Source organism: Pimephales promelas, chromosome 9 (assembly GCF_988280905.1).
Source record: "Pimephales promelas chromosome 9, fPimPro1.hap1.1, whole genome shotgun sequence".
Classification (NCBI taxonomy): domain Eukaryota; kingdom Metazoa; phylum Chordata; class Actinopteri; order Cypriniformes; family Leuciscidae; genus Pimephales; species Pimephales promelas.
The window spans coordinates 5,718,471-5,737,986 of record NC_142777.1 but is presented as its reverse complement, the minus strand read 5'-3'; the positions used below and the strand labels follow the sequence as shown (position 1 = coordinate 5,737,986).

The 19,516-nt window shown below is 39.9% G+C and overlaps 2 protein-coding genes across 2 annotated transcripts; both read right to left on the bottom strand.

Moving 5' to 3' along the window:
• Nucleotides 1-1,108: 1,108 nt before the first annotated feature.
• Nucleotides 1,109-3,879, bottom strand: gjb1b (gap junction protein beta 1b). Its single transcript, XM_039694138.2, has 2 exons — nucleotides 3,665-3,879; nucleotides 1,109-2,020 (listed from the first exon to the last, which is right to left on the bottom strand). The coding sequence occupies exon 2, from the start codon at nucleotides 2,004-2,006 to the stop codon at nucleotides 1,179-1,181; it is 828 nt and encodes a 275-aa protein (XP_039550072.1). The 5' UTR covers nucleotides 2,007-2,020; nucleotides 3,665-3,879; the 3' UTR covers nucleotides 1,109-1,178.
• A 580-nt stretch (nucleotides 3,880-4,459) lies between these two features.
• LOC120494804 (uncharacterized) lies at nucleotides 4,460-18,414 on the bottom strand. The gene is made up of 7 exons (XM_039694139.2): nucleotides 17,726-18,414; nucleotides 15,691-16,487; nucleotides 15,466-15,596; nucleotides 6,759-6,886; nucleotides 6,071-6,216; nucleotides 5,531-5,613; nucleotides 4,460-5,449 (listed from the first exon to the last, which is right to left on the bottom strand). Exons 2-7 carry the CDS (start codon nucleotides 16,455-16,457, stop codon nucleotides 5,379-5,381), a joined length of 1,326 nt encoding a protein of 441 aa, XP_039550073.2. The 5' UTR covers nucleotides 16,458-16,487; nucleotides 17,726-18,414; the 3' UTR covers nucleotides 4,460-5,378.
• Nucleotides 18,415-19,516: the final 1,102 nt, after the last annotated feature.

The window sequence follows — 19,516 nt, the reverse complement described above, 5'->3', positions numbered from 1 at the left end:
TTTGCCAGACCATAACTCAGTTACAACTGAGTTTTAACCAGGCTAGCTGGTAGGTGAAAAAGTTTGGTTTCAGTGACATGAAACTGCGTTTGCGTGTGGACGAAAGGCCAAACCGCATAGAAAAAGCTGCGGTTTTGAAAATAATGTGGACTGGGCCTCAAACTCACCAGCCAGCTTTCTAGTAATCCTGAAGACATTGATTGGCTTCTTCAGGTGAGTTTGATTCGAGTTGGAGCTAAACTCAGTTGGGGCAGGAAAGTGGAACAGTTGAGAAGCCTTCCACTTAAAAAGCAAATCAATGAAGATATATTAATATGATTTTAGACATACACATTTCCATTAAAGGGTTTGTTAACCAAAAAATTAAAATTATGTCATTAATGACTCACCCTCATGTCGTCCCAAGCCCGTAAGACCTCCGTTCATCTACGCAACACAGTTTAAGCAAATATTTCTGTGCCACCATTGTAAAATGCATGTACGGTGTACTGTCCTTGTCCAGAAAGGAAATAAAGACATCAAAGTAGTCCATGTGACATCAGTGGGTTATTACAAAGTTTTTGTTATTTTTGGACCAAAATGTATTTTCGATGCTTCAAAACAAAGACTTTATTCAGCATTGTATTGTCTTCCGGTTCTGTTGTAGATTCGCGTTCAGTGACACTGCTGACGTTAGACGCGGCTGACGTGTGTCTAGGTCTGAGGGGAGACTCACGCTGTACAAAACAATCTTCGAAAACATGTCTAAGGATTTCCACACATAGGAAGACTTGCATTTTTTTGCCCAGCCATATTTATTTGAACCCGAATATACAGACGCACCAGACACGTCAGTAGCGTCACTGAACGCGGATCCACAACAGAACCACAAGACAATAGAATGCTGAATAAAGTCGTATTTTTAGTTATTTTTGGACCAAAATGTATTTTCGATGCTTCAAAATATTGTAACTAACCCACTGATGTCACATGACTACTTTGATGTCTTTATTAACTTTCTGGACAAGGACAGTATGATATACATTTTCAATGGAGGGACAGAAATATTTGCTTAAACTGTGTCGCGAAGATGAACGGTCTTACGGGCTTGGGACGACATGAGGGTGAGTCATTAATGACATCATTTTCATTTTTGGGTGAATGATCCCTTCAATAACTGATGGTTGGATGAAACAAGTCTAGAAAGCAGAGCAGCGTTCGCTCTTGTCTGTGGGAGGTTTACGCCCAACATTGAATTTAGGCTTGAACGAGTGCTCTGATATCAGCTGATTTATTTCATTCTGCTTGTAGGTGGGCAGTTTTTGAGAGAGCCACGGTCCTCTAGGTTGACTTACAGTTCCTTGAAAATATTTGATACAGCCCCGACCTATTAAATACACAACCTCTGCGATGTTCAGCAAGACACAAACTCCAGACACCGCCAGCATGAAGACAGTAAAAATGGTCTTCTCTGTGGGACGGGACACAAAACAGTCCACCGTATTGGGACAGGGGTAGGAGTCACACTTCACAAGACGAAACATCTTGACATCTGGATAGATGTAGTAAAAAATGTACAAGAAAACCACCTCGAAAATGATCCGGAAAATGATGCTAATCATGTAAGTCCACCACAGAGCACCGGCGATCTCGAACTTCTGTCTCTTTATGTTCTCGAAGTCCTTTTCACTTCCCCGGCCGGACATTTTGAGGATCTTTCTCTCGATGTGCCGGCGGTGTGCGACGTGCATGGCGACCAGCAGGGCCGGTGTGGAGACCAGGATGAGTTGCAGAGCCCAGAGGCGGATGTGAGAGATGGGGAAGAACTGGTCGTAGCACACGCTGTTGCAGCCGGGCTGTTGAGTGTTGCACGTAAACCCAGACTTCTCGTCTCCCCACACGCTCTCAGCCGCCACGACCAACACCATGATCCGGAAGATGAAGATGACCGATAGCCAGATGCGTCCGATGCCCGTCGAATGCCTGTTCACGCCACTGATCACGGCATAAAACGAAGCCCAGTTCATGGTTGGATTGAAGACTAAAGAGAAGAGAATCCAAAGCACAATGACTTTTACATGGTTTCATCGAGTTCAAAACTTTGAATCAAGTCTTACTTACACTAGCCAGGAAGTTGGAAGCTCAAATATATGATCGTTTTGATTTGTTTTTAATCAGTACATAATTTCCAATCTCCATTTGTGATGTTTCAGTGCCTTTTAAATCTACACTGTAAAAATCAACATGCTATATCTAAGCAATAAAATTGTGGAAACAGATTTCAAGCAATATTATTAATTAAATTTAACGAATTGAGTAATTAATTAATAAAATTAATTCCTTAAAAGTTAACCATAGTCAAATGTTTGTGAAAAAATTGTGAAAACATAACCGACACCATCAGATAACCTTTTATATTGGTTTATCTGACTGTCATAACTCAGGTATATCAGCCAAACAAAACTTAAAGTGAACGACTCAAGGGTCAAGAGCCCAACTAAAACAAACATTGATCACCATAATGGTGACTTAAAATTATGTTTTTCTCCTTCAGTGATTCTGCCTGTTAACATCAGCTGTCTTCAATATTGCCAATATAAAATAGAGTTCTTCATTCATCTGTTATTCAAATATTTTTATTTTTTTGTGTAAATTTCACTCATTTTTTAAGGAATTAATTAGATTAACTATTACTCAGTTCTACTTTGCTAAATTTAATTAATAATATTGTGTGTAATCTGTTGTCACAATTTTATTGATTAGATATAGCGTATTAAGTTTTACAGTGTATGGTTCCACGGAGAACCTTTCCATTGGACAAAAGGTTCTTTATAGTCAAAAAGAAAAGGTTTGTTGACACTTTACAATAAGGTTCATTAGTTAGCATTAACTAATAATGAACTGCACATATACAGCATTTATTAATCTTTGTTGGGGCCATGCTTTTTTCCACATTTACTAAAACATTATTAAATTCTTGTTACCATTAGTTAATGGTAACAACTAACATCAACAAAGATTAACAAACACAGTAACAAATGTATTCCTCGTGGTTAGTTCGCGTTAGTTAATACATTTTAGAATAAGGTTCAATAGTTAACATTGGTTAGTGTTACCAAATGTTCTTCACACTAAGTTTCTTTGGTGAACCAAAATGGTTCTACTATGACATTGCTGGAACAAAATAACTCGTTTTGTACCTAAAAAGTTAAAAATAGTCACAATAAAGGATTATTCCAACTTTTGACTGGTATACCATGACTAATCACTAATGGAGAATTACACAATAAAAAAGATTAATGTAATCCTAACAACCATTGCAACAACATAATGCTCAATCAAAAAGCTTTCCTTGCACATGATTCTGAATCGGAGCAGTAATTTACCAGGTTCAGCCCGTGAGAAAGCAGCTTATGCTGTACACCAGGTCCAAACATGAAGAACAACACACTGTATTCTTGGCATTTGGATACTTGGTTGACAAAAAATGTTCAGGTCACTTTGGAGCTGGTTTAGAGCTTAGGCAATGGTCCCAACAAGAGCTTACAGTCGGACCTCCAAATGCAGGATATCTGCAGTGGCCAAAGCAAATCGTCCATTTAAACTACACCAAGAATCGAAATTCGGTCCAGCAGTCAAATGAACATTTTCTAATGGTATAAAATTGATTTATATAGTGGTTTACCTTCAGCTGAGACAACAAAGAGACATTTCCAGGAATCGGCTTTTGGCCTCGCTAATGCCCTTTGCAAACGCAATGCATTTACGCGCTACTAGCCACAACCCTGCACCATGGCTGTCATCTGCACTTATATAACCCGTTTAGACACAATGCTGCTCTTTATGGAGGCCAACAAGACTCTTCAGAATTCAGATCAAATGCCTCGATTTCCACCCACCCGGGGCAGAAGAAAGAATCTGTGTGGACACAATGAGCAGCAACATTATTCATTGTGCCTGGCAGGGAGAGGAAATGAGGGGCGTTTCTGACCCGCTCTCACTTTATCAAACACAGCACAATTTATCAAAGAAGGTCGACTCGAGATATAACACTGTCAGGCTTTTGTGTATGTTTCTAGGTTCAATCTGTGGCGAAATCATTCATATAATGTAAATGACAGAACGAGAGAAGATCTCAAGATGGGACACCAGTAAGATAAATTTTTGCAGTTTGTTGAATAGCTTTAACCCTGGTGTTTGAGTTTTGTCATCCCGATCTGAAACTATTCAAGTATTTTACCACGATTGTGCAAGTTGGCAATTTCAGAAGAGAAAGCCAAGCATAAAGGTCCACCACAGTACAAATTAATATGGATTAGCCACCAATTTGCAAAAATGTAAAATGGTTACACATTGCCACGAGATAGTGATGGTTCTGTCTGGTTGTTGAGAGCGACTCATGAGTTTCATTGTACAACCGCCATCACATGTTTGGAAAGAGTGTCAAAGTTCATTCATCGGAACAACATTTCAATATTTTTTATTGAGTGCTTTTCCAAACTTAACTTTTAGAACAGATTTCTTTCTTTTAAACCAAAGACATCAGTGCAGAAAACAGTTCAACTGGAAACCTCTAAATATGCGAATACAATTTTAAAGCAGGCGTTTCAAATTTGGGCCATTTTTTATGGCTCTTCAGGAGTTTTATCCTTAAATCAGGCTGACAAATCACTTTTCGTGATGTTTCACATCTCTAACCGGAATTAACCACCATGTTCAAGCAATACAATCTTAAGTATCATTTCTCAACTACACATGCAGAGGATCTGCTAGATATGAGGGAAGGAAAGGTCTGTCAATCTGTGACTGTCAATATTTCCCTTCAACTGTCATCATCTGTGTGCACATTCATATTAGCATCCACGCTCAAAATTCCCCAAAAGATAAGGACGTTTTTTTTTTTTGTTATTATTCTCGTCTGATCATGAAACCACTGCATGTTGTAATTACTGATTTGTCTTCTTCAAATTAAAGTTATTTGAGGCAAAATCAGCCTAACATCCAGAGAGAAGTGTCTCATGAAGCGGGGACAATGTATATCTGCGTATTCAATTAAACAAAGAATATATCAGTAATACATTTCAGAAAAAAAAGACAAGTCGACTCTAAACTTCTTTCAAATAATTCGAGATTCTTCTATCTTAGAGCTCCTTATTTATTTTTTTAATTATGAATTAACATAATTATGAAACATCTAAACCAAAAACAACACATTCGACAGCACTGAAAATCACTAAATAGCTTCTGTCATTCTAACAAATGTACACTGTACACAAACTAAGTGAAAGTACAAACACATGCAGCTAAATTTGCATTTTTAAAAGGCACATAATGTTAAAAGCAAAAACTTTTCAACATCAGTTGAAATAAAACAGGAACAGTCAACATCACTTCCTGTTTTAATGGTAACAGGAGATCAGATACTTCTCCCACTCGGAGGACCGTTTTCGGGCTCGTTCTTGGGCATCACCTGGGAAACAACATCAGAAATGTTACTATAAAGAACTCACGTCCATCATGTTATATCATGACACATAACGGCGCCACTCACTTCTCTTTAACCCGTTGTGTTTGTTAGATCTGTGGATGGCAAATCTGTTCTGTGCAAGTCTCTCAGAAAGAGAATCCCCTCTCCTAAAAGAGTCGAACACAAAAGACAAACATTATCAGTCTCATTTAAAACAGACCACAATGTGTGTTAAAACTGATCCTAGCCGTTCCATCATTGAACCTTCATTACAACATGACTATTAAGTTACGATCACCTCGGCTATGAGCTGACAATAAGTAAATTCATTGATATTATAAATAATCATCAAATTCAAAATGAGGACTGGTACATAATACACAGCACCATTTAGAAAGATTTAATAAAAGTCTTGGAAATGTGAGATTATCTGCAATGGATTTACGATTTTAAACAATACAACCAAACACACACAGACTTTAGATTTACATCAGACCAATATAAAACTATATTGTCTGATAACAGTAGTTTGCTCAGGTAGGAATAATCGGTGACATTTTTTAGATGGGATTAGTAAGGGGTCTACCGTCAACATTATTGGAACGAGAATAGCGTTGTCCTTACCTCATGGCACCAATCTTTCCCTTCTCCATGAAGAGCTCGACTTCTCCTTCTGGATAAATCCTGGCATAAAGAGTCTTGTTCTGAACTTTGCTTTTGAACCAGCTGATCGCTTCAAAAGACCAGGTTTCTCCAAACACTGGCCTCACCTATACCACACAAGTTAAAACAACCTTAATGTATTTTTTTAAAAAGTCAGGAAACAACATTATTGTTAGGTTAGGGGTTTGACCAGATCTCGCCACATTAAACCGTGACAAGCCGTCTCACGATATCAGCATGACGGAGTTGAGCTTGAGGCAAAACCTTGCGCTTGCTTTATATCGTTGTAAGAACTGGTAATTTACTCTGGAAAAAAACATTGCCTATGTATGTTGTGTATGGCAAGAGACGGCCATAAAATCAGTCGGATACGACTGAAATGGTAAGATAGATATTACATTATGTATTTTAACAGTTGATCAGAACACAATTATTACTTGCTTTTGATACTTTATTTGAATCAAGTATTGGCACATTGTTAGTATAGATGTATTGGAAGTCATTTTAAAGGTTGTTTATTGTATTGTTTTGCATTGTGTGACTTTCAGTCAAATAAAAGAAATTTTTCCAGTCATATAATCATTGAAGATTTTTTAAATGTAGTGAACCCAATATCATGCATCATCACACCCAAAATAGCGTCACCCACATTTGCCAGAGAGGCCTGCAGCGCTTGCACGGGTCTGGATGCCATTTCTCCACTCATTTCCTTGACATCCCGAAGAGACACGCAAACGTCGTCTCCATAGTCAATCCTCCTGACCTCCACCTTAATGTCTGTGCAGAAATCATCATCAATGACCACGTTTACCAGCACACACACTCAATGTGATTATGAGATTTAGCCGATATTGGGATTAAACTTTTTACTTTACAGAACATAAACAATACTTCATTCAACCTGGTCCAGTTAACTCATAAGCGAAGTAACCATTAACAGTGTAAAATGTGGCATATTCCGATTTTAAAGGGATAGTTCACTTTGAAATTAATTTGATATGTTTTAGCTTACCTCAAGGGCATCCAAGATGTAGGTGTCTTTGTTTCCACAGTAGTTTCAATTTTGATATTTTTAGGTCAAACCGTTCTTGTCTGTCAGTCATATAATGGAGGTCTATGGTCACCACCTCAAAGAGCATGCACAGAGAAGTCCAAATTAAATATCATTTAATGACTCGTAAATTTAAGTACACATTGATTAGCCTGGTTCAACCAGACTCTAGTTCATTTCATTTCCACATAGAGTCTGGAACTGCACCATTGAGAAACGTTTCCTTCCTTGTAGGCGGGTTCACTATTAAAGTTCGAATCTATTGGATTTGCCCAAAGTCACTCACGATCTGCCATAGCCAATCGCTAACGTGTGGTCGTGAGTGACGTATGTCACGCGCCGAAATGGCTGGAAACAACAAGTCCGAATGATCAGAGGATTATGTTTACAATAGGATTTCTGTCACAGTGTCTGGATGTGTTCCCTTGTTTGTCCACTAGATGTCCTCCTTCCCCACTGTGTCATTCACTTCTGGAACTATATTTCCCACGATCCTTGTTTTATCATTGCACTCAGCTGTTCCCTGATCACTGATCATTGCACTCTGCCAATTCACCATTATCATTGTCATTCCCTGTGTGTATATATACCCTGTCTGTTTCAGTGTGTGCCATGGAGTCCTTTCAATTATCACGCCACTTCTGAGGTCCTGTTTTCTTTGAGTCTTGTTTTTGGTTTCCTGTATATGTTGGATTGCCTTTGGATTTTGACCCTTGCTTGGACTGGTTTACGATTTTGGATTACCCTTTAAATAAACAACTGCTCTTGGATTTAATCCCTGTTTCCTGTGTGTGGATCGTGACAGAAGGACTCCATCATTCCACCCTAAATCCAGCGGTATGTTTTACAATGTCCCTTCCCCAGCCGGCGAGCGGGAGAGAAGGGAGTTTTTTAAAGGGACCCGGCTGGTCAAGTTTCGTGGGACCCGTGGAGGCCACAGTGGAGGAGGTCGTCGGGAGATGATTCTTGTCCCGGTGGTCAAGGTTCCGGTGGGCCGGAGAAGGAGACACGTCCCGTCTGCCCAGCGAGAGACTGCTCACGTCCCGTCTGCCCAGCGAGAGACTGCTCACGTCCCGTCTGCCCAGCGAGTGACTGTTCATGTCCCGTCTGCCCAGCGAGAGACTGTTCACGTCCCGTCTGCCCAGCGAGAGACTGTTCACGTCCCGTCTGCCCAGCGAGAGACTGCTCACGTCCCGTCTGCCCAGCGAGTGACTGTTCATGTCCCGTCTGCCCAGCGAGAGACTGTTCATGTCCCGTCTGCCCAGCGAGAGACTGCTCACGTTCCGTCTGCCCAGCGAGAGACTGCTCAAGTTCTGTCTGCCCAGCGAGAGACTGTTCATGTCCCGTCTGCCCAGCGAGAGACTGCTCACGTCCCGTCTGCCCAGCGAGTGACTGTTCATGTCCCGTCTGCCCAGCGAGAGACTGTTCAAGTTCTGTCTGCCCAGCGAGAGACTGTTCATGTCCCGTCTGCCCATCGAGAGACTGCTCACGTCCTGTCTGCCCAGCGATAGACTGTTCTTGTCCCGTCTGCCAAGCGAGAGACTGTTCAAGTTCCGTCTGAGACAGAGCCAGAGATCCCCTTTGGCTTGGCCGCCAAGGTTGTGACGGACTATCTGGAGCGTCTGGCTCGGATCTTGGAGATGCCAGTCTTTGCTGTTCCAGTACCTGAGGCAGAGCCAATGCCTGTTCCAGAGGCAGAGCCTATGCCTGTTCCAGAGCTGGAGCCCATGTCGGTTCTGGACCCCGTGTTTGTGTCTGTGTTTGTGTCTGTCCTTGTAACTGTTTTTGTTCTAGTGTCTGTTCCTGAGCCGGAGGCAGAGCCAGTGCTTGTTCCTGAGCCGGAGACAGAGCCAGTGCCTGTTCCAGAGCCGGAGGCAGAGCCGGTGTCTGGTCCCGAGCCGGTGCCTGCTCCTGAGAGAGCATCTCCGCCCTGGCCACCTGAAGGGTCTTCACCGCCCTGGCCACACGAAAGGTCTGCTCCGCCCTGGCCACCTGAGTGGTCTGCTCCGCCCTGGCCACCTGAGTGGTCTTCACCGCCCTGGCCGCCCGAGGGGTCTTCACCGCCCTGGCCGCCCGAAGGGTCTTCTCCGCTCTGGCCGCCCGAAGGGTCTTCACCGCCCTGGCCGCCCGAGGGGTCTTCACCGCCCTGGCCGCCCGAGGGGTCTTCACCGCCCTGGCCGCCCGAGGGGTCTTCACTGCCCTGGCCGCCCGAAGGGTCTTCTCCGCCTTGGCCACCCGAATGGTTTTCTCCGCCCTGGCCGCCCGAGGGGTCTTCACCGCCCTGGCCACCCGAGGGGTCTTCACCGCCCTGGCCACCCGAGGAGTCTTCACCGCCTTGGCCGCCCGAGGGCTCTTCGCCGCCCAATGGACTATGTGTCTCGCCCTGGCCGCCCGATGGACTCTGTGTCTCGCCCTGGTCCTCGGTTAAGCTCTCACCCCTTGTTCCTGTCTCCCTTCACGGACCTGGCCCACCATCCCTCCCCCCGATCCTCCACCATTCCACCTCCCTCCTGAACTCTTGTGTCATGTTTTTTAATGTTGTCGTGGAGCGTCTGGTAGCCGCTCCGTAGAGGGGGGGTTATGTCACAGTGTCTGGATGTGTTCCCTTGTTTGTCCACTAGATGTCCTCCTTCCCCACTGTGTCATTCACTTCTGGAACTACATTTCCCACGATCCTTGTTTTATCATTGCACTCAGCTGTTCCTCATCACTGATCATTGCACTCTGCCAATTCACCATTATCATTGTCATTCCCTGTGTGTATATATACCCTGTCTGTTTCAGTGTGTGCCATGGAGTCCTTTCAATTATCACGCCACTTCTGAGGTCCTGTTTTCTTTGAGTCTTGTTTTTGGTTTCCTGTATATGTTGGATTGCCTTTGGATTTTGACCCTTGCTTGGACTGGTTTACGATTTTGGATTACCCTTTAAATAAACTGCTCTTGGATTTAATCCCTGTTTCCTGTGTGTGGATCGTGACAATTTCAGTCAACGAGCGCCGCAGGTTTTGTTCATCTAGGAACAATTATTAATTCGAAATGTATATTTGACACGAAGAACAGTGATATATTCATTCAACGGTGGAAGCTGTGTCTAATCATTACAAATACGCCGCTGTGGTCGTTTCTGATCAGCCGCAAATGCTGTAGCAGCTACAGTGAATGATCAGTCTGTCTCTATCTGCAGATGTGTAATAAACAACAATTTTTCATATTACGTCTTATTGTTTCTTAATTACCTTAATTATGGTCTTCAAAGTATGTGTTTGTACATTTTTATGTGGCATTTAGTTTTTTTTATTAAAATAAATCAACCATTGCCATCTAAAACTGAAAATCAAATATCTTCAAAGTATGGGTTTTCACATTTTTATTTATGACAATTATTTTTAAAAAATCACAACCAATTTGTATGATTTACAACATGTAGCTAAAACTGACACACCAACCTCCTGCACGAGTACTAGGGCTGGGTATTGAGACAAATTTCACAATTCGATTCGATTTCAATTCACAAGCTTGCAATTCGATTCGATTTCGATTACGATTCGATTCAATATTGATTATTTTGGATATCAGTTCCAATAAATGGCACTTTTTCTCAAAGAAATCAAATCTGTTAACTAATGCTGTAAACTATGGGAGTCTAGTTGTAGCCTATAGACTTCATTAGCCTAATATGAAGGTAATAATGAACTGTTTTGTAGCTATACAAACACTTAAATTACACTTTTATTTATTTTTATAATAAGAAGATTATATGAAATATAAACATTTAAATGGTGGCTGTCATTAAAACTTGCCAGATTTATTCAAATATGCATTAAATATTGAAGAACATTAAGATTATAATGCATATGTAATATGGTGTATATATTTAGCAAATGGCTCCTCTCTAGAGTTATTTTTTTCTAGCTGACTAACGAGTTTATGTGGGTTTTCTGAGGTAAATATGACGATGACATTGATTACAAGCTGTTTAATTGACGTCTTTTCACGGTTGAAACGCTGATTGAGTGAATCAATGTGACATGATACGGATTTGGATAAGTTGTACTCTATCTTTAGCACACTTTCAGATGCTCATTCATGTTTATTTGGCGCTGTGACTGGTATTATTAACTCGGAAGAGAGATCAGCGCTGCTGCTTCTCCAGAGCGATCTCACGCCACAGCGCCAAAACACTATTTATGTTTTTGAATTTCTAAAGAAAATGGACGTAATTTGAAAATTGAGACTTTGTTTCATATCAATAGTAACAAAGGACAAAGATTATTGCGATTTTTTGGATGCGCGCAGCCGCGATACAATGATCCATTCATTCAAATGAAACAGGATGACTAATCGATTCTTGAGATTTAAGAATCGATATCGGTTCGTAAAAATGAGAATCGATTAATATCGAGAAATCGATATTTATTACCCAGCCCTAACGAGTACACAAAGGGGCTCAAAAAGTTCTATTCATCACAAGAATCAGTAAATTTACAGTTGGGAATATGAGCGACTGACATGACTCCTGAGCGGATCTTCAACAATAGTTTAGCAGCCAGGACTCGGGGCTTCCGAACACCGCGAACACCAGGCTTAACCGTCCGTCCAAAATGTCACGGTCATCGTGCACGAACTGCCCAGCACAAACTTCTAAACTTTCTGCCTCCTTCACTTGGTCCTCCGTTGTGCAACAAGAGGTGAGACGATAACAATCCAGCTTTAAATTCTTTATATTCGGCAGTTTCTTTTCCAACAACGGACCGAAATAGCTTTTCTCACGCCTTTCTCCGCTGCCATTACTGAACTCAAACTGACGCGCTTACATCAACGTCATCGTTCTCAGCCACTCCCTCTATTCGCTGATTGGTCCTACAAAAAAATGATTTCTGGAAACCTAACGATACACAGCAGTACCAGACGCAGTACTGAAGGAAAATGAAATTGAGCGGAAGTGTGTAGGAGGGCGCAGCCAGGCTACACATTGATGGCCTAAGACACGAAACGAGCGGTTTGTGTGAGAAAACGATATTTATATCATTTTTACCATTTTTTATCATTTTTTTGAAGGTGTGGACGCTTTGGTCTGTGAAAGCGCCAGTAGTGATCTCTCGCACGGTTGCGAAAACAAAAAAAATCTACGTTGTCTGTTGATATATCGAAATCGTCTTCCATTGCAGACTGATCTCATGAAATGGCGTATGTATGACACCTCAATTCGTATTTCCATTTTTGGCGTGTTATCAATACGCATAATCGCTTTCCAGTGTGTTTATGAACGCCGTTGACTTAACGTTACATTACTGTATATATAAATATATAATAAAAAAATCTCGCACCTTCTCGGGTCATCTCGCTCCCCAGATGTACATTTTGCTTCGTTTTGCTCGGACATTTAACGGTGTGTACATGCACGCGGATAGCTCAAAATGCGTATAGAAAACACGCCTCTTGACTTGATAACAAGTCAAGAAGATAACACTTCTGAAATCTCTGTGTAAACAATGAGTGACGTACACGCGCGAGAGATCACTTCTGGCACTTACGCAGACCAAAGCGCCCGCGTCCTCAGATCACTTGGACGTGGCTGTTTTAGAGGTAAAAATGATATAAATACTATTTGTTTTCTCACACAAACCACTCGTTTCGTGTCTTGGGCCATCAATGTTAACTTACATTTCCGAATCATTAGATCATGTTTAATCTGGACTTCTCTGTGCATGCTCTTTGAGGTGGACCCCCTAGACCTCCATTATATGACTGACAGACAAAAACGGTTTGACCTAAAAATATCAAAATTGAAAATACTGCGGAAACGAAGACACCTACATCTTGGATGCCCTTGAGGTAAGCTAAAACATATCAAATTAATTTCAAAGTGAACTATCCCTTTAAAATCGGAATATGCCACATTTTACACTGTTTACTGCACACACAAATGTATTATGTAAACATAAACTTTTATTTTGGATGCAATTAATGACAATTAATCTTTGCACAGGCAGTTTTCAGGCATCCAATGGATGACCCTATCGTGTAAATGAACAGCCAAAAACGCACAGAAAGTTTGAATGGTCAGTATCACACATATACATATGCGAGTTCATTTGTGCTGTGCATTGAGGTTTGTGAAGAATGGCGGTAAACATAACCTTAAGTTAGTTATTTTACAGAATTAATGCAGAAATTAGAAGTTAAAAATGAAGATTCAGATTCATACCTTGTATGGGTGAGTGGGGGGGGGGGGGGTATGGTATGGGGAGCAGGGGAAGAAAAAAAACCAATGCATTTCACAGATTAAATTAATAATGAAAATAAAATGTTTTGGGAAAATTGCACATTTAAAGCAGCTTTGGGCCATCCTTAAAAATATTTTGGTTTGCAGTAACAGCAAATTTAAAAAAAAAAAGGGTCGGTAGGTAGGTCTATATTTTTTTTTCAGGATTCAGTGTAAAAAAAAAAAAAAGTACTTTTTTTTTTTTTAAATTGCATATTGTGACGTCACTGACTGGGTCTTCAAACTGTGCATCCACCGCTAGGTGTTAATGCAACCTACAACCGTTTACGTTTTAGGCCAGTCACAAAATGAATAAAATATTTGTTATGCAGCAGTGTGCTGGCTCTCTTTTTTTCATATACATGCAAAAACAAAACAAGTACAAACACATGGTGAAACAAAGAATACAATTAAACAAAGATACAAATTAGCCTATAGACCATTTCAGAAGATGTAAACAACACTGATCCAGAAGCACTTCCTGTTTCAGTTTTTTAACACCACATAAAAGCTGGGATAAAATACAACCAACAGAACATTTAAAACTGAAACAAAAAGTTAAACAAACATCTTTAAGATGTTTCCTTTACATGTAAAATAAAGAAAACAGTTACAAACTGAAACAGGAAGTGCTTCTGGACCAGTGTTGTTTACATCTTGTGAAATGGTCTAGTATATACACAGTGCTTTATTTCAGGAAGGTCTAAAATTAGCTACTTTTCAGTTAAGTCTGTCGCTCTGTCTGAAAAGAAATTTAATTTAGTAATCAAATGTAAAATGACACTGCATAGTTTATCATAGTTAGATTAATGCTTATTAAAGTTTAAGTTATTCATTCAAGAGATGTGAGGGATTTTCTCTGCCTTTTGTTGTTTGATTCGCATCACTGACTCAATCATCACATGTTTATTAGACTACTGCCCCTTTAAGACCGAATGCAGAACTCTACTGTAAATAGATGTCTGATGCGCCATCATTTTCTCCCAACTATTTACGTCCATTTAAGACATAAACTGTGTTTAAATGAATCTCAGAGCAGGTCATTTTATATTTTATGTATATTTGGGGCTTCATGCGCACATGAAGCCCCAAATGAGGCTATAGCCTACTTTTCTTGTCTCGTTTTAGTGCACTTCGGAGCGTGCGTCGCCTTTTGAACAGCGTCTCTTGCGCAGACTTTTGTGCTTTTAATAGCTCTTTTAATGATTGAACGCATCCGCAGTTTAGCAACAGTACAGACTGCATTTTACAACAATCACCGATCGTGCTGATTCTGACGGTACGTTTGGGTTTTAGGAAGAAATGACAGCGCAGCGCTGTGAAGGGAAGGAAGTTGCGCTAGACAGAATGCGTCTGTAATGGTTTCATCTCAAATATCTTTTTATAATCTTTGAAATCGGAAATCTAAAATACGATTAGAATAATATCCCAGATCTAAAGTGTAGGTAACCATGTCCTCGTTGTCACTCATTAAGCAGGGCTGTCGTGCTGTGCGCGCTGTGGCTCCGGGTGAGAGATCACTCTCTCTTCTGGACTGCGAATAGCAAAATTGCATCACAGACAAATTGTTTAATATTATTATTATATATAGAAATGGTTGATATTCACCCCCGTTGCCCGTTTAATACCGGGTTTACCAAGCGGGAACACTGAATGAAACTAAGCGAACGTAGGCTACAAGCCATACAGACAGTGTGACACGGGTAAACCAATCGTGCAAACATAATCAGATGACGATGACGCCACGGGTTTTTATTTAAAAGAAAGAACGTAGCCTACGTTTATAGACATAAGCAACTTTCACAATACTAACTAAAATATCATTTTATTGAATTTGAATTAGTCGTTTGAAGAGTAAAAAAAAAAAAAAAAAAAAAAAAAAAAAAAAAAATCGGTCGGTCGGTCTGAACGCAAGTTACAACCGGCAAGTCGGTCGGACTAAAAGGAAAAAAAAATAAAAAATTGGGTCGGCCCAAAATTGACAGGGTCGGTCGGGTTACGGCAAACAAGAATATTTTTAAGGGTGGCCTTGTCTTACCTCTACTCAGCTGACATATTTTGAGGACCCGGCCACGGCACCAGACCTCTTGCATCGGGAGCCATGCCATGACATAAGCCCCAACATCTGGGACACTATTCATCTCTGCAAAAGATCTACTGCTGTTCCTACTGCATAATCAAAGAAAACAGAAACAGACACTAGTACCTGACCTGTACAGACAGTAGTAAAAAATATATAGATATGCCATATTAAACTACTCACAGCATGATTTCAGACAGTTCACAAAGGTTTGCGTCCTTGTGTTGGATGAAGAACTTGTTTGGGTGAACAACGCGAGTGACTACAACTGGGATCTCCTCAAATTTGCGACTCTGAAACTCTGGGATTTGGACATGCACACCGTCATCATCTTCAGGTTCATCAGTCAGAGTGTTGGAGCCTTGAGGGCATGACTCTTCTTCTGACGGACAGGACCTTTGGCTGGAGAGGTTAGCAACTTTCCAGTCATCTTGGAAACGGAAATCGACCATTTCATTTGGGAATGGCTCTGCTGTAGAGTGATTTGTGCACGAAAAAAAATTTCCAGTGTCCCACAATTCACTATTTGTGGTAATCATCCAGTGATAGGCCACACAATCAACGCTGATGTGTTTCTCAGCAAATATGGGTTCAGAAACTTTCCCCTCAGAAATGACTTCATTCTCCAGATGCTTCTCGGCACTGGTCACTGCCACGACTCTCTGATCCACAGATGCCATTGCATTAATGTTTTGCTGCTGCATCAGCCTTGATGACGCCTCAGTTATGTTTGTCATATGTTGGACTTCATCAGCCGAAGAAGCCAGGTCAGACGCTCGTTTTGGGTTTTGACTCCTCAGATAGTGAAGGAGCTGAGAGGATGACAACTTGTGACGGTGAATTTGGTCACTTCCAGTATTTTGCCGAATTGTGATTTTTGGATTAGTATACATCTCACTTGGGTTGAAGATCTGGTTATGATGGCCTTTCACAGGTATTCTAGGATCCATGTTGATCTTCTGAACTGCAAAACCTTCAGACTGTTTGTGAACAAAACATCCAACTTTATAACAGTTTTAGGTATTTTTACTCATTTCAGATTAAAGCAGAATATTTGTTTTATTTTAAAATGCAATGCTAACAATTATTTAATCATTAGTTAAAAACATTTTATAACATGGACCAGGGTCAAAATAAAAATAAAAAAGATATTGAGAGAAAATTGCAGCTTATTGTGGAGGTATGAAGTCAAAATATGTTTACCGGTAATCTAATTTGCAAGTTACAGATGAGATTGTGTCTTTCTCACAAGTTTTATTTTTTTTTAACCAAAGGATGATATTGTGAAGCAGTAATTTTGGTTTGATTCAATAACATGCTGAATTTGTGCTGGTCAGACAAAGTCTGAATTGTTCCTTATTTGACAAATATGTTTAGAAAAACTATACTCCTATAAAAATTCCTCATGTAAAAGAAAAAAAAAGTTCCATAACAATAAAATATCAAACATAAGTGTAATATCTTGCAATATCACCTGATTAGCACTTAAATAACTGGGACAACTTGACATGATTGACTATAAGAGTAAGTTTCGGTGGTGGACGAAGTATCAAATAAGTCTTGAGTAAACCTATAGATGCCATAATTAAAATATTACTGGCTACTTTTTTCAATTAAGCACTATTTAAAAGTACTAATCGATTAAAAATATACTTATTCTAGCTAGCACTAATCAGAGAAATGCAGACATTTAATATAGAAAATTAATAAGCAAATTTTTGAACATAAATACTTGCACCATCATAACAACCAATGAAACATAAATTTAAGTTACGTATCTTTCAAATATATAAACTGGTGAAATGAGCATATAGTGCTAGACCATTTCAAGGACGAAAACAATAAACTCGTAAATTATTTTAAAAGTGGTGAAAAACTGTTTATTTATTTTTTGCAAATACGAAAAATAGCGAAAAATAGTATTAAAATACAACATATGGGGCAAAATACAACATATGGGGCAAATTTTGAGAGGAACGCTATGCTAAAACACACTAGTTTTATATTATTTGAAACTTCTATAAACGCATGGGCCTTCATTTGCGTTATTCGACCTACAATCGCCATACTGACTGAAATGAGGGAATCGCATTTCAAACAGCCCTTTTACAGCAGATTTAAGTTTTTAAAAATGAACTAACGTTACTATTCACTAGTACATATGACGTAAATATGATTTCACGTATAATAAACAATATAAAATTAATTAGTCACTTACTTTCCGCGCCAACAGTTGTAACGCAGGCTCAAGCTTCGGTTTGGTTTCCTCGGCTCATTTCAATTCGATGATCGGATCGTTGAATCAGTGAGTTGTTGACTCAAGAACACCAGCGACTGGATCAGTGCGATTCACAAACAGGTTCAAAACGAGAGAATCATCTCGCTCATGAATCGGTCATCAAGTGGCGATTTCTCGATTTCTTCAGTTCGAAATAACAAGGAACGATATGATTTTATAGAATGACGATGATTTTATAGAGTATCCTAATATAGGGAAGTAAACGTTTAGCCAAATTAATAGACTGATAATATTCAGTCAGATAGGCCTATTTTACAACGAAGTAGAACAACTCGGCCAGGTTGTCTTAGCTTGCTACTAAGTTAACGTTACACTTACGTCCCAGCTAACACACGACGTACTGTAACAGTCACGTATTGTTAAATGTAAACTTATCACTATCAACCCTTTTCATTTACCTTCTCGACGAAGTTTCTTCTGGTTTGAATCTATTTGTGGATGTCACCATTTAACTTGGTGTTGTAAAAATGCGCTTTCTCGGGAGGATGATGATCATCTTTCTAGATTAGTCGATATATTTGACAAAAATCGGTAAGGTTGAGAAAATTAATAAAAAGCTGAAGTGCTACGGATTTCAAGGTAAGCGGTCGCCAGCGTGCAGGAGTGAGTGAGTATGTCTGACTGATTAAAAAAAAAAAAAAGCTGACTGATTCACCACGTGCACAGCTGAGTGCATTTGAGCAGTAAAGAAGACATTAGCACATGAGCAAAATCTGAAGTTGTATGATAAAACATTGGAAAGATCACCTGTTTTTAAATTCCTTGGTTTATGGTTTGATGAAAAATTATCATGAAAAATTAATATTAGTAAAATTGACTCAAAGTGTAAAAAGATCTTAAATTGCATGCAGGCAGTTGCTAGTTACAATTGAATTGTGGAGCTAGTCGTAGTGCATTGCTGTGCATCATGTATCAAGCATTGTTTTGTTCTTGATTTTGGGTGCATTGTATACGGGCTGGCAACCAAGTCTTTACTGAAAAAAAAAAATTGATATTATTCAATCCAGAGCACTAAGAATATGTTGTGGAGCAGTTAAAACATTCCCTGCAATTGGGGTAGAAATGTGAGAGATGCCCTTAGATCTTAGCATGGAAAAAACTGTCTGGGTGAATCTTCAACAATCAGTGAAAAATCATCTTACTCTGAAAATATTGGAGGAGTGCTGGGAATATTCATATGATTGAGGAAATGGTTTTGGATTGAAGAGTAGCATGTGGGCAAAGGATTGTGGCATGTACAATAAGATCAAATTATGTACAAATTACTGATGCTTCACCGTGGAAAGTTCCTGAACTGCTTGTTGACTTGAGCTTATTAGAAAAGTCCAAAGAAGAATATATTGGAGGTGAATGCTATATTAAATAACACATTTTAATCAATTTTAATTTTTTTTTACAGATGGTTCTAAGGATCCTGCCAGTCAAAAGGTTGGAATGGGTGTTGCGGAATTTAAAGGGTTAGTTCACCCAAAAATGAAAATTAAGTCATTAATTACTCACCCCCATGCTGTTCCTTCACCCCCAAGACCTTCGTTCATCTTCGGAACACAAATAAAGATATTTTTGATTTAATCTGAGAGCTGGATCACTCTTCCATAGGCTTCCTAAGGGACTGGCTCTTGACGGCCCATAAAGTCATTAAAGAAAATGTTTTAATGTTCCATGTGCCTACAGCGGCTCATTTATAAGTTTATCAAGCGACGAGACTAC

Coding starts and splice junctions, on each gene's coding strand:
- gjb1b (XM_039694138.2), bottom strand. CDS start 2,006: ATGAACTGGGCTTCGTTTTATGCCGTGATCAGTGGCGTGAACAGGCAT.
- LOC120494804 (XM_039694139.2), bottom strand. CDS start 16,457: ATGGATCCTAGAATACCTGTGAAAGGCCATCATAACCAGATCTTCAAC. Junction 15,597..15,690: donor GAACTGTCTGAAATCATGCT/GTGAGTAGTTTA, acceptor TTGATTATGCAG/TAGGAACAGCAGTAGATCTT. Junction 5,614..6,070: donor GGAAAGATTGGTGCCATGAG/GTAAGGACAACG, acceptor CGACTCTTTTAG/GAGAGGGGATTCTCTTTCTG.